The following is a 15,326-nucleotide window of genomic DNA, read 5'->3' on the forward strand; positions in this document are numbered from 1 at the left end:
ACAATTAACATGTAGCTGAGGATTCAGAGTAACACCAGGATTCAGATGCAGATCACCTTTCCTCTCATTTTCAAAAAGCAAACTAAAATAATCTGTAAAGGTCAGCTTTTATGTCATATGTACATCAAAGCATACAGGTTGCAGAAACAACCAGTCTGAGTATGTGCCGGGAGCAGCCCAGATTCACAACATTTCCAGTCCACAACTAACTAACTCTCACCCGTACACCTTTGGAATGTAAGAGGAAACAGTAGCACCCCACAGAAACCCACATGGTTGTGGGGAGAATGTATGAACTCCATACAGAGGCAGGAATTGAACCTTTGTCACTGGTACTGTAAGTGTTATGTTAACCAGTACACTACCATGTTTGCAAAGAAGGTCAAATGACTCTGATCCTACTGATCCATTTAAAACACCAGCCAGCTTTTGATTGATGATTGGCATTTACGGTAGAGGAAAACCAAGCACTTGTCACAGGACCAGTTGACAATTTTGCAACTCAAAGATTTACATTTAACAAATTGACTATCTGCAAGTGTTATTTTTAAATGACTACCTAAAAAGTTGTACAAACAGCATTTTAATTAAAACCATGCTGCAAACCTGATCCAGTCTCAACTTGTCCATAATTGTACACAAATGCAAACTACAGCAATTTTGTTATTCCTGAAAAACTGGCTACAAGCAAAACAGTGGTCAGAAGTTTTGTTTAATTACCGGACTCAAGCTACAGCCTGTATAGTCTGATCCAATATAATATTTCTCAAAGAACCTGTATCCACATTTGAAATACTTCCAAGAGCAGGTGCTTTCAGTCCTTAAATGGCTGATATGCCAGCAGATTGTCTACTCTGAATTTACTGTTTTCCCCACTTTTAAGAAATTGAGCACCAAGACGATAAAATCTGTCGATGCTGGAAATCCAGACAAAACACACAAAATGCTGGAGGAACTTAGCAAGTCAGGCAGCATCTACGAAAATCAATAAACAGCGGATGTTTCAGGCCAAGAGCCTTCATTAGGACTGGAAAAAAAAAAGGATGAGAGGTTAGAGAAAGAAGGTGGGAGAGGTGAGGTAGTACAAAGTGGTTGGTGATAGGTGAGACCAAGAGAAGGGGAGGGGTAAAATAAAGAGCTCAGAAGGCAATTGGTGAAAGAGATAAAGAGCTGGAGAAGGGGAATCTGATAGGCCAGTATTAGAAGACTATATAAAAAAAAGGGAGGATGGGCAGGCAAGGAGAAATTGACTCCACACTACTCCTTTCAAGTCTATGCATCCTTTCCACAATGGATCTGCAGATCAGTACAGATTTAGCACAGGCTTGCATGGTTATAACACTCATTTCAGCAGCTACAGGACAATAGTCCAGTACATATTTAGCTATGTATCCATAAATGTAACTGGATGTTGCAGTTACTGACTATGCACCATTTTAAAGAAAACTGTCTACTTTTGAGCCAAATGTGGTTGGATAATGCACTGAAATTCACATACTACAGTTGTCCATCCACATCTGAAATTCTATACCCCTCTGTACGACTTCACCATCCACAAATTGATTTGATAAATTTAGTATTTAATTATGAATTTATACTACTGAAAATGGTGAACCGGATAATGCAACCCCCTTGAAACAAGTTTTCTGTAAAACCTTATTCCCCACATACTAAACTTCAACTATCTGTTCAGCCCAAAAGCTTATTTGAAATTTACACTAATGGCTCGTGAGATAACAAATTGAAACAGTAAAAAGATTTTGAATATACCTTTATCTGGTATATTAACAATGGCAATTGACATTACTACATATTGTCAAGTGTAAAAAGATATACCAAAGTTCCAGAACTAAATTTCAGACAACAAAACATTCTAAATATTGCACATTTAAAATGAGAAAATAAAAGTGTACAACAGGTAACTCATTTTAAACAGGTACAAGTTTTTAGTAGTTAAGAAAAATTCTTGGTTCTTATTCCAGTCTCTTCCATAGGTCAGCAACGCACATCAATGAAGACAAAAAAATAGAACAATTAAATATGCATATTTTTTGTTTTTTTTTTACAAAAACATTGGTTTAAGGGTAAAACAGCCAACACTTTACTGGCAACATTTCTAGTCCTTTGGAAAAATCACATGTTCTGTATTTTCTCCTCTCCCAAAAAGAGACATTAAATTTTTTCAAAAGAATTGCTTCATTTAAGTTATAAAAGATTTTATGACACCAAAAATACAAATTTGTTCATATGCAGCTAAAAATTGGTACAAAACAAATTTTATAGTTAGGAGAGCTCAGTTTTAGAGAAAAAAAAACTCAAAACATGTAACTAGATAGTGTTTAAAATTCTCAAATAGGAAATATGCCTAGTAATTATTAATTTACCTGCACACGTTCCTACTCTAAACATCTACTTTTCAAGGTAGTAAAGGGCGATTAAACAGCCCCCATTTAACTCAACACATATTGGAAAATTAAGCAACTTGGAAGGAAAACAGAAACAACAATCCAAGAGCAGGGGTCATTCCATTGCCCTGTTTAAGTATGGGAACCAATGTCACTCAGTAACTACGTGATGTTAAATACCAAGTTTTGAAACAGGACGAGTCAAATTTAGCTGTTACTTGTCTCCCACGTTCGAGACTCTATTTAGGAACAAGCTACCTGCCAATGTAAAACAACTGACAAGTCAAACTTGTTTAAATTTAAATTGTTTAAACTTGTTTACAAGTCTTCACTTGTTGATCCTTAAATAATTAGGTTGTTCACACTCAAGAGTTGATCCTTTAAAATAAGATCCTTCTCAGCCAAATACGCAGATGTTTTTTTCTTAATTTACATTTTGAAATTTTTTTTTCCCCAGAATGACAGCATGTTAGGTTCTAATCCATCAAGTATTGGTCATGGTACTGTGAACAAACCTTCTGAAATTAGTAAGTTAATAATACAGTGGAACTCAATTCATATGGCTGAAAGCTCGTATGTGCACTACAAGCAATCAAAAGTTTTTCTTAAAATAGCTGTTCCCAACCTGAGGTCCACAGACTCCATGGTTAACAGTAGGGAGCCACGGCTTAACAAAACATCATACTTGTTTTTAAAAAAAAAGCTGGGACCCCCCCCCCCCATTTTAAAATAATACCCACACATTGGAAGAAAAGTGACCTCCTGAGTGACAGGAGACCAGATGAGCACCTGATTCATTCAAGTTTCTCAACTGGACACTGCTACTCATTTAATTAGAGGTTGATCATTGCCCTCAAGAAATATTAGAAGGTAAAGTGGAAGAGCACAATATTGATTTATACAATCAATATAAAAATAGTGCTATTCTTTACAGTTGTACTAAAACTACTGCATTTGCAACACTATCAAGTTTCTAATCACATGCAATATCAGCAAGATACAAATTATACAGAAGTTATTTGCTGTTGTACATAGTTTCTTTAAAAAAAAATGGAAATTTGGAAATCCCATTAGGGACATATCAAGCACTGCCTGATGAGAGTGGGAATTAGACAATTTCTTACACAATTCCTTCCCTCTCATCAGAAAAAAAAAGCATTGAACATGGGAAACTTACAAGTACTACTGAGGCAAAGACGGGCACTAATGGAAAATGGGTATTAATATAAATAAAGGAACTTAATTATATGAACATCACAGGGTAATGACTAATATAGACAAAAACTCATTTTAACTTTTGTACAGGCATCACAATTTGCACATGAAAAATATTTTTTTTTCTTTAAAACAGTTTTGTCAAATTCTAATCTTCAGGGGGGTGGGGGGGGAAGAAATGAATCAAGTTAACTATCACAATCCAACACAATGCCAGTTTATTACCAATTGCTTCGACGTCTTACACCTCTGGGGTACTCTCTCTTAGCCTTGTACTCATGCTCCCAATTTCTGCTGTGATGAGAGGTTTGGTCTTGTTGGTAGTCAGACTCACGGTTTCCCCTGTAGTGCCAGTCTGGACTATGATCCTGGAAGCAAGCATCTCGGCTGTAATGACCGTTGTCTGACTGATACGAACTATATGATTGTTGCCTTTGTGTGCCAGATGGCTTTTCTGAATGCCTCATAGTATGCAAACTTGCACTGGACGACCATGGCTGCGCAGAGTTGCCAAAATTCTGAGATGACATTTGCAGGTGAGAAGGCGTTCCTCGACTTGGTGGTTGCAGTGTGGAACGGCTGTTGGCGCTGGGGTGTTGCAATGGAGGATTGTAATTCTGCTGCCCTCCCCTTGCATGCTCCCGCCACATATTGCTTACCTGAAAGCAAAATCAAAACAGTTTAAGGTATGCAACATCCAAAATTAAGAGACAATAAAGCAGATCTTCAACCAATCTAAAGGAATTGAAATCCATTCCACTGACAGGTGAACTGACAAGACATTTAATCTAAATGGAATAAAAAGCAAGAGAGAAATCAAGTTTTCTTATCACCAAATAGTAACGTGCTTAAAGACAAAAGAACAATGAATTCAAACTTAAAATCCAAAGGAAACTGATATCAAAAGCAAAATCCAACACTCGAGGAAAAGCAGCAATGAAGTTAACTGGGTAAAACCAAGACACAAACGAAGAGGAAAAAAAAAGTCTTGTCACAACATGATTCCAAATACAGAATCCCGGCAAAATAGGGGGTAAAAGAACTATCCCAATTTCTGCATACATCGATGAAGTTAATTCATTACTTACCGGGCAGAAGCAGCAAATGACAACACTGGTTACATATGTCATCAGAATCATTAAATTAAAATGAAATTACTCTTGCATCTCAGTCATAGCAGGGCCAATAAAAACCATTTATCCTGCTCACAAAACTGATTACACCCTATCCCCGTTATATGCATCTTCAGACTATGCAGATTCAGTTATGCGATGAACCTATTTCTACCAACGTCTCATTATATGCGTCCAAAATACACAGTTATGCGAGGAGTACTGCTTTCTCGCCAATACAAGTCAGGTGCGTGTGCCTCACAATTTCACTCCCGCCACTCTCACATTGGTTTTGACAAGGTGTGGATGCGCGATCTTAGACTTTTGTTGGTTTTACCTACGGTGCAGTGATTTTGTGCTTGAAATATTTAACTATGCCTCCTAAGCGTCCGATGTCATGTCTTGGGCCATCAACCAAGCGGCAGAGAACCGCTTTAACACTAGAGAAAAAGTTGGAAATTATAAACAGCGCGGCATCAGCTGAAGGTAACACAGCTCTGGGACGTTACTGCCGGGAGCAGAATCTTGCCTTTAAAGTTCTTTTGTTGCTTGACAATGCGCCAGCCCATCCTAAACATTTGGACACCATTCATCCTAACATAACAGTGCGTTTCCTGCCGTCTAACACAACATCGCTGATTCAACCACTCAACCGGTGTGATCCACATTAAAGGCGTACTTTTTTTTTTAAACGGCGAACTATCTCTCAGATGCTGCAAGCAACAGACGATTTTGAAAATCCCAGGAGTTTACCAACGGTGAGGGAATGGTGGAAGTTGGAACACTTGGCACAAATGGAGATGGACATGGACCCAAGTTTAGAACGGAGTCAGCATTTCAGTCACTCCCTGCCGTCAACCGTTCTTCCCTACAAGCAAATTTATGCTGAAAAACAAAATGCTGCCAAGCAAACAACCCTCACCACTTTATTCAAATTGCTGTAATCTTCTGCTGCCAGCAGTTCTAAGAGTTCTGTGAGTCTTCCTTCACCCCCTGCCGTGCTTGATATGATCCTGACGACCACAACCATCCACCTTATCCGTGTAAAACTGCCCAACACCACAACGACCACTCATCTCCCGGAGCGAACACACCTGCCATTGTTGTTGAGTACTGTACACCACAGGATGTTAACTTTCTATGATTTATTACATTGATTACCTTAAATTAATTAAATACAATACAAATGTTGTCTAGTAGTACTGCTTTTGTGTCGTATTGGTACGAAAATGTGAATAAATTACAGATCAATAATTATTCACATTATGCAATTTCACATTATGCATCAACTTCGAGGAATGTATCCCTCGCATATAACGAGGATAGGGTGTATTATTAAAAGATCTTTTATCATATAAAAGAGGTTTTATCTCCCACTTGCAACCACTTTAAATATCTTTTCCCAAACTTTTCTATTTCAAATAGCAACCCAAATAAGGAACACAAATATTTGGTATTAACATATTATTCTCATGTACTGAGATACTGTGAAAAGTTATTGTTTTGCATGCCATCCAGATGCACACAGAAGAGCATTAAGGTGGTATCATGATAGTAAAACAAAACATGGAAATCTACAACACATTACAAGCCACACACATCAAAGTTGCTGGTGAACGCAGCAGACCAGGCAGCATCTCTAGGAAGAGGTACAGTCGATGTTTCAGGCCGAGACCCTTCCTCAGGACTGACACATTATAAGCCATTCGGCCCACAATATTGTGCTGACCATGTAACCTACTCTAGAAACTGACTAGAATTTCCCTACTGCATAGCCCTCTATTTTTCTCAGCTTCATGTACCTATCTAAGAGTCTCTTAAAAGACCCCATTGTATCTGCCTCTACCACCATCGCATTCCACGCACCCACCACTCTCCGTGTGAAAAAACTTACCTCTGATATCCCCCTTGTACCTACTTCCAAGTACCTTAAAACTATGCCCCCTTGTGTCAACCATTTCAGTCCTGGGAAAAGCCTCTGACTATCCACACGATCAATGCCTCTCATCATCTTATACACCTCTATCAGGTCACCTCTCAGCCTTTTCTCCTTGGAGTGATGGAGGATAAGTTCACTCAACCTATTCTCATAAGGCATGCTCCCCAATCCAGGCAGTATCCTTGTAAATCTCCTCTGCACTCTCTATAGTATTCACATCCTTCCTATAGTGAGGTTACTAGAACTGAGCACAGTACTCCAAGTGGGATCAAACCAAGGTCTTATATAGTTTTAACATTACCTCACAGCTCTAGAACTCAGCCCCATGGTTGATGAAGGCCATCACACACCATACTCCTTATCAACACTGTCAACCTGCGTGGCAGCTTCAACTGTCCTATGGACATGAACCCCAAGATCTCACTGATCCTCCGCACTGCCAAGAGTCTTACCATTGATATTATATTCTGTCTTCAAATATGACCTACCAAAATGACCTGATAGAGGTGTACAAGCCGATGACAGGCATTGATCGTGTGGACAGTCAGAGGCTTTTTCCCAGGGCTGAAATGGCTAGCATGAGAGGGCACAGTTTTAAGGTGCTTGGAAGTAGGTACAGAGGAGATGTCAGTGGCAAGTTTTTAAAAAACAACACGCAGGGAGTGGTAAGTGCGTGGAATGGGCTGCCGGTGACAGTGGTGGAGGGGGAAATGATAGGGTCTTTTAAGAGACTCCGGGATAGGTAAATGAAGCTCAGAAAAATAGAGGGCTATGGGTAACCCTAGGTACTCTCTCAGGTAAGGACATGGTTGGCACAGCTTTGTGGGCCGAAGGGCCTGTATTGTGCTGTAGGTTTTCTATGTTTCTATGTAAAATGTACCACCTCACACTCATCTAGGTTGAACTCCATCTGCCACTTTTCAACCCAGTTCTGCAACCTATTGATGTCCCACTATAACCTCTGACAACCCTTCAGACCATCCAGAACACCCCCAACTTTTGTGTCATCAGCAAGCTTACTAACCCACCCTTCTACTTTCTCAAACAACAGGAATTCTGCAGATGCTGGAAATTCAAGCAACACACATCAAAGTTGCTGGTGAACGCAGCAGGCCAGGCAGCATCTGTAGGAAGAGGTGCAGTCAACGTTTCAGGCCGAGACCCTTCGTCAGAACTAACTGAAGGAAGAGTCTACTTCCTCATCCAGGTTAGTTAATAAAAAGATTTTTATCAGAGAGGACAGTGTAAATAAAGAATAGAAATGGGTCTGGAAGACAATAGGAAGAAAACTTAAATAGTGGGAAAACTGAACCAAGATCAACCAAAATATTGAGAGGCAGTAACACATCTAACAATCCATTCAAATCAACTCCATTTTAGAAAATGAAAGGTATAATACCCCAAATCAGAGGACATGTCCTGGGCCCAGCATGCAAGTGCAATTACGGCAGTGCCTTTAACTCCTGATAAGTTTGCGGAGATTTAGCATGACACCTAAAACTTTGATAAACTTCTATAGACGTGTGGTGGAGAGTATACTGACTGCCAGCATCATGACCTGGTGTGGAAACACCAATGGCCTTGAATGGAAAATTCTGCAAAAATGAAGTGGATACAGCCCAATCCATCATGGGTAAAGCCCTCCTCACCATTGAGCACATCTACATGAAACGCTGTTGTAGGAAAACTGCATCCATCATTAGGGATCCCCACCACCCAGGTCATGCACTCTTCTCACTGCTGCCACCAAGGGGAAGAAACAAGAACCTCAGGACTCACACCACCAGGTTTAGGAAAAGTTATTACCCCTGAAAGATTAGGTTCTTGAACCAGAAGGGATAACTTTATTCAACTTCACTTGCCCCATCACTGTAATCTTCCCACAATCTATGAACTAACTTTCAAGGACTTTTCATCTCATGTTCTCGATATTTATTGTTTCTTTTTCTTCTTTCCTTTTGTATTTGCAATTTGGCGCCTGGTGCAGTCTTTCATTAATTCTATTATAGCTATTGGATTTACTGAGCACGTCCGTAAGACAATGAATCTCAGGGCTGTATATTGTGACTTAGATGATGTTGTAGTCATTCCTTTCCATGCCTTGTGGCACATTGGGCAGCGACTTTGCTGCTTCTTTAGCATTTGTTGTTTTTTTTAAGTATATAAATGAGGCCAAGTTGCTAACTCAACTCTCAACTCAGCACGGATGGAATGTGTGCAAGGTGCCGACTGGATTGGAACCCAGGACCACTCACTTCGAAGTCTGGTGTGGATGCCATGATACCACTGGCTGGCATGACTTATATGTACTTTGCTAATAAATTTACTTTGAACATTGAAAATAAAACTTAATGTAAATAGGGAGGTATTGAAATTAAATACTTCATAGCTTTGTATATTCCATGAAAACTGGTTCTATATACTATATCCCAGTGAAGCAGAGGCTAATTGCGGCAAATTTCCTTAATCATTTCCCTGCACTACGTTTCTTTCACACACCAGAGTCCAAAGTTAATTTATTATCAAAGCACATATACATCACCATATACAACCCTGAGATTCATTCTCTGACAGGCATTCACAGTAGAACAAAGAAAATGCAATGGAATCAATGAGAAACTACACACAAATACTGACAAGCAACCAATGTACAAAAAAAAAGACGAACTGCAAATTCAGTAATAATAATAATAAGTAAATAAGTAGACTAATAAATCTGAGAACAGGAGTTGAGAACATGAGAAGTTGCTTCTTCCTCATTGTTGCCAATGAGAGTTGTATCAAATGAACTTACGGTGGTGTGAGCGGTACTTGACATGTGTAGTGCCTGTAAGATGGTCAGAAATGGATCAATTGCTGAATTGAGAGTCAGACAGGCTAATGTGAAAGGGGAGATGTACATAGGCCACAACAGGGTATACAGAAAATAGTGCTGGAATTACAAAGAAAGTGCAGCACAGATACAGAAATGGCCACAACAGGGATCTCAAGAGTTCGTATGAGGTCAGTTCAAAAGTCAGACAACCGTGGTATAGAAGCTGTCCGAGTTCGGTGGCATGTGTTCTCAAGCTTCTGTATCTTCTGGCCAATGGGAGGGATGAGAAAAGAGAATGGAATTGAAAGGGCCCTTGATTATCTTGGCTGCCTTTTCAGAGGCAACAGGAATCATTGGCAGTGAACGCAGGGAAGGCTGGATGAGCTGCTGCGTTCATAGCTGCAATTTCTTTCAGTCTTGGGCAGAAAAAAAGTCACCAAACCAAACTGATGGATTCAGATAAGATGCTTTTTAAGGTACATCTATAAAAATTGGCAATAGTCACGAATCACATGTCAAATTATCTTAATCTTCCGAGGAAGTAAGGCACTATTGTGTTTTCTGGGTTGTTGAATGAGGACAAATCTTTGGTAGTGATCATAGCCAGGACTTAAAGTGGTTACCCATCTCCACCACAGTCCCGCTGATACAGACAAGGATGTTCTGTCATCAAGACAGAACCCTTGCTCTCATCTCTACCATCTATTACCCATCACTTCAATTCCTCAAGGCACTATGCCATCCTCATCTCTACTTTTAAAACTATTCTATAAATGAAGGTTTATTCCAAGAAACTCAGGCTGAAAACATACTTTTGCCATAAACACCCATTTCTCTTACCGTGACCTGTCTTTGAAGATTATCAGGTGTAGAAAATGATCTCTGAACCAATTGTGGAGTTGCAAATACCTGAGATCCTCTATCTGTTGATCGATCCAACCTGTTAAAAGTTAGAATGGGAGGAATAGAGAAAGGGAAAATATGAATACGGAATAGAAAGTAGCAGGCATCTCAAAACTGTTGAAGTCAAACCAGACCAATACAATGATTGGTGAACTGAATTCCACAACCACATTCAAATAGTTCCTTCTCTGCCAAGTACAACTAGTTTCTGTTTTGAACCAAAAGAATTCCTTGCATCTCCTGAACAAATACAAAGCAAAAGGTCTTAGACAAGTAAATGATCAAGTCAGAAACAGAGCCCATTTTACATTGAAAATGAACAGTCCAAAATAAAGTATTTCTTGACAAGACCATACATGAATGGTGGAGGATGAAACTTTTTGTATTTGAGTTCTATGACCAAATCACTAATATAAAATTTAGAATCAGTTTCTAACTCCTAACTGAACCCCACTCCAAGTCCAATGCAGGGAACAGACTTGTCCTGTACACTAACTACAGTTTTGTAATTTGGACAAATTAAAAAATCATTGACAAAAACTTCTGGAACTTATTTTGAATTTTAGACCTGAAACCATGACGGTTCAATAATCTCATTTCTGACAACATTTAAGCCACAGAACCAACATACTGAAATTGGCTGGTCTTGCAACTTTAAAAAAAGTTTTTACCTATTGTTATTGAACTGGTTTGTCTGGTAGGGACTGAAAGCAGTTGAAGTCTGAGACAGGCTTCCTTCCCGAGATTCATGAGAACTACCTATGAAGGGAACAAAGGTTTGTTTACAAATTTCCATTTCAAGTATAAACAATGCAAATTTAACATTCCTGCTTTACACATTTAAAACTACCACAATCTGTTTTCCTGTGCAGAAAGAGCACATGTTCATTTCTATTTTTAAAAAATCAATGCACTTTCCATAAATAGAAGTAACATCTTCACTTCAGCTTAAAAAAAAATCAAAAATCACAGAAAACTGTATGTCTGGTCTACTGTTGCTCCAGCAGCAGCAGCAGCAACTGGAAGGTCAAGCTCTGGTCAGTATCCTGGCAAAAACTATGTCATGAAGTCAAAAGAACACTCCAAGCAACTCCATGAAAAGATTATTGAAAAGTACAAGGAGATGGATACAAGAAAATGTACAAGTCACTGAATATCCCTTGGAGTACAGTTAAGACAATCAAGAAATGGAAAAAATATGGCACAGATGTAAATCTGCCGAGAGCAGGCAGTCCTCCAAAACAGAGTGACAGTGCAAGAAGGGGAGGGACTATTGCAAGAGGCCACCAAGAGACCATTGACAACTCTGGAGGAGTTACAAGCTTCAATGGCTGAGATGGAAGAGACTGCTGTCCAAGTGCATTCCCAGTCGCAGCTTTATGGGAGAATGGCAAAGAGAAAGCCACTGTTGAAAAAACAACTCACATGGAATCTCAGCTAGAGTTTGCCAGAAGGCATGTGGGAGACACTGAAGTCAGCTGGAAGGCTCTAGGGTCTGATGAAACCAAAATTGAGCTTTTGGCCATCAGACTAAATAGTATGTTTGGCGCAAGCCGAACACCTGTACATCATCAGATGCTTCACTGCAGCAGGCCCTGGAAGGCTTGAGAATGGAGAGGGTGAAATGAATGCAGCAAAAATACAGGAAAATCCTGGAGGAAAACCTGATGCAGTCTGCAAGCGAACTGCTACTTGGGAGAAGATTTGTTTTCCAGCAAGACAATGACCCCAAGCATAAAGCCAAAGCTACATAGGAATGGCTTAAAAACAACAAAGTTAATGTCCTGAAGTGGCCAAGTCAGAGTCCAGATCTCAATCCAATTGAGAATTTGTGGCTGGACTTGAAAAGGACTGTTCACTCACGATCCCCATGGAATGGGGACAGTGAGGACAATATGAGTGAGGTTGATGTTCTGGAGCATGTTGATATTAAGGGAGAGGAGGTGCTGGAGTTGTTAAAATACATTAGGACGGATAAGTCCCCGGGGCCTGACAGAATATTCCCCAGGCTGCTCCACGAGGCGAGGGAAGAGATTGCTGAGCCTCTGGCTAGGATCTTTATGTCCTCGTTGTCCATGGGAATGGTACCGGAGGACTGGAGGGAGGCAAATGTTGTCCCCTTGTTCAAAAAAGATAGTAGGGATATTCTGGGTAATTATAGACCAGTGAGCCTTACGTCAGTGGTGGGAAAGCTTTTGGAAAAGATGCTTAGAGATAGGATCTATGGTTATTTAGAGAATCATGGTCTGATCAGGGACAGTCAGCATGGCTTTCTGAAGGGCAGATCGTGTCTAACAAGCCTGATAAAGTTCTTTGAGGAGGTGACCAGGCATACAGATGAGGGTAGTGCAGTGGATGTGATCTATATGGATTTTAGTAAGGCATTTGACAAGAGTCCAAACGGTAGGCTTATTCAGAAAGTCAGAAGGCATGGGATCCAGGGAAGTTTGGCCAGGTGGATTCAGAATTGGCTTGCCTGCAGAAGGCAGAGGGTCGTGGTGGAGGGAGTACATTCGAATTGGAGGGTTGCGAGTAGTGGCGTCCCACAAGGATCAGTTCTGGGATCTCTACTTTTCGAAATTTTTATTAACGACCTGGATGTGGGGGTAGAAGGGTGGGTTGGCAAGTTTGCAGACGACACAAAGGTTGGTGGTGTTGTAGATAGTGTAGAGGATTGTCGAAGATTGCAGAGAGACATTGATAGGATGCAGAAGTGGGCTGAGAAGTGGCAGATGGAGTTCAACCCAGAGAAGTGCGAGGTGGTACACTTTGGAAGGACAAACTCCAAGGCAGAGTACAAAGCAAATGGCAGGATACTTGGTAGTGTGGAGGAGCAGAGGGATACATGTCCACAGATCCCTGAAAGTTGCCTCACAGGTAGATAGGGTAGCTAAGAAAGCTTATGGGGTGTTAGCTTTCATAAGTCGAGGGATAGAGTTTAAGAGTCACGGGGTAATGATTTTACCCATTTATATTCTAATTAACCAGCACTCTACAAGATGGTGCAAAGAGGGGCACCAGTGACTTGCTTTGAAAATCTTTTGTATTGCAACTTGAAGTGACACAAGCACTCTATATTTAAAAATACTATTATCATACAAGTATATCTCTGTTTCACCTTTAAAACCAGGCCAGTTGACAGTAATAAGATTAAAAGGTAGTTTGCAAAATACTTCTTGATAACATTATGTAGATGATGCCACAGCACAAAAGGGAGTGCATGAAGTAAATTACCTTTCCTGCTTTGAACAACTAGAATCTTAGAAAGATCAAGCTCCAGATTTAAATGTGAAAATATGGGGAAATCTGAGGTGTACTCTGCTTACATTCCCCCTTCCTCCTGGAGGCATCCCTCCATCAGTAGCTGCATGCAATGGATCATCATGATCTACATTGCAGTTTCCACAATGCTTCAACACAGTTGAATACAACATTCAATGAACAGCCTCTCAACATTAGAGACTTGCAGCCTTCCAGGCTCAGATAATTTTTCCCCTGAATCACAAAGAATTCAACATTTATTCCCAGTTACACTTCTAGATCCTCATTTCCTGCCCCTTTTCAATCATTCAAAAAATTACCAATCTCGGGCATTACTGTTACCTTTCCAAACAATCTCTTTGTCCAATTCCATTTGATTTTGTGTGCCTACTTAAAACCTGTAATTTTGCTAATTAAGTTCCAAAACTTTAAAAATGCACTTTTACCTCTCGCAGCACTGTTGACCACTTTAACTGTTTACTGAGCATATCCAGCGCCAAGCAAATACTTTGATTCATTTATTAAGTTGACGTTTACCTGATCTGAACTGGATTTTGATAGCCCTGCCAAATAGCGGGATTCCATTCAGCAAATCCTTTCCGTAATGGACTGACTCCTCGTGTTTAAAATGCACGAATGCGAACTGCTTTGACTTCCCGTCCTTATCTTTGGGGATTTTTACTGTCACAAGCGGACCGGCCTGGGAAAGAGAAACTAAGTTGAGTAGTACATTCTCAACATGATCGTTCAAAAAACGCCTGCGGGGGCGGAACTGCACTTCAACAGAAGCGGACGGATTAAAATGGGGTTTGAAATAAACCGCGTGGCTGAAATCTGTGCAAATACAGTTACAGAGAATAAAGTCTGCCTTAGAACTCTTGTAGTGTGAATAAACCAAAACCCGCTAGCAGGGCAATAACTCTACCAGGATGCTGATTATATGGGAACTTTTACGAGAGTTTCGTTACAATTTAAACTAAGCACCAGGCAAGTCGGCCGCAGCACAAGGTAAAGGTAGATACTTTGAATAGTGTAGTTAAGACAGGGGTGAGGAAAAAATTACACCTCAAGATGCAGTCAGTCAGACCGTCTCTAGGTATCAGAGCCCCGAGAGAACAGACGACGCGGCCGAATGACCCAAGCGCGCGCCCGAGAAGCTACAGGCCTCGACAGGCCGCCACTACCCCCGACAATCCTCCCTCACCTCACTCACTCACCTGGAGGAACAGTTCGAACAGAAGCTCCTCCGTTACTTTCGCGTCCAAGTTCCCAATGAACAGCGTCCTGTTAGCATCATCCGATACACCCATGGCTCCTACAATCCAACGTCCGTCCAGTAACTAAACTCCGTCCGATTAAGGCGCCTCTTTCAAAACGGCTCCTTACCCCTTCCGCCCCGCTGATGTCGTCACCCACGCACACTTCCGCCCCATTAACCTCGATTTCAGACCACAAACTTTGTACCTTTTAAACATGAGCAACAGACTCACGAAATGCTGGGGTAACGCAACTGGCCAGGCAGCATCGGCGAAGGATCTCGGCCCGAAACGTCGACTGTTTACTCTTTCCCATAGATGCTGCCTGGCAGGGAGTTACCCCAGCACTTTGTGTGTGTTAATTGGATTTCCAGCATCTGTAGAATTTCTCTTAACACACGTAAAAGTTACTGGAGAACG

The 15,326-nt window shown here is 40.7% G+C and overlaps 1 protein-coding gene across 1 annotated transcript; it reads right to left on the reverse strand.

The window, feature by feature from the left end:
* Positions 1–1,754: 1,754 nt before the first annotated feature.
* On the reverse strand, positions 1,755–15,061 carry LOC140185079 (RNA-binding protein 7-like). Its single transcript, XM_072238323.1, has 5 exons — positions 14,868–15,061; positions 14,188–14,350; positions 11,061–11,148; positions 10,327–10,426; positions 1,755–4,279 (listed from the first exon to the last, which is right to left on the reverse strand). Exons 1-5 carry the CDS (start codon positions 14,958–14,960, stop codon positions 3,842–3,844), a joined length of 882 nt encoding a protein of 293 aa, XP_072094424.1. The 5' UTR covers positions 14,961–15,061; the 3' UTR covers positions 1,755–3,841.
* Positions 15,062–15,326: the final 265 nt, after the last annotated feature.

This window comes from Mobula birostris, chromosome 20 (genome assembly GCF_030028105.1).
Source record: "Mobula birostris isolate sMobBir1 chromosome 20, sMobBir1.hap1, whole genome shotgun sequence".
Taxonomy (NCBI): Eukaryota; Metazoa; Chordata; class Chondrichthyes; order Myliobatiformes; family Myliobatidae; genus Mobula; species Mobula birostris.

Bases quoted from the DNA above. Each gene is read 5' to 3' on its own strand.
- LOC140185079 (XM_072238323.1), bottom strand. From the start codon at position 14,960: ATGGGTGTATCGGATGATGCTAACAGGACGCTGTTCATTGGGAACTTG. The intron at 11,149-14,187 runs GTAAACGTCAAC...TTCCCTTCATAG, and splicing joins CAAAATCCAGTTCAGATCAG to GTAGTTCTCATGAATCTCGG. The intron at 4,280-10,326 runs GTAAGAGAAATG...TTTTGCTTTCAG, and splicing joins ATCTTCAAAGACAGGTCACG to GTAAGCAATATGTGGCGGGA.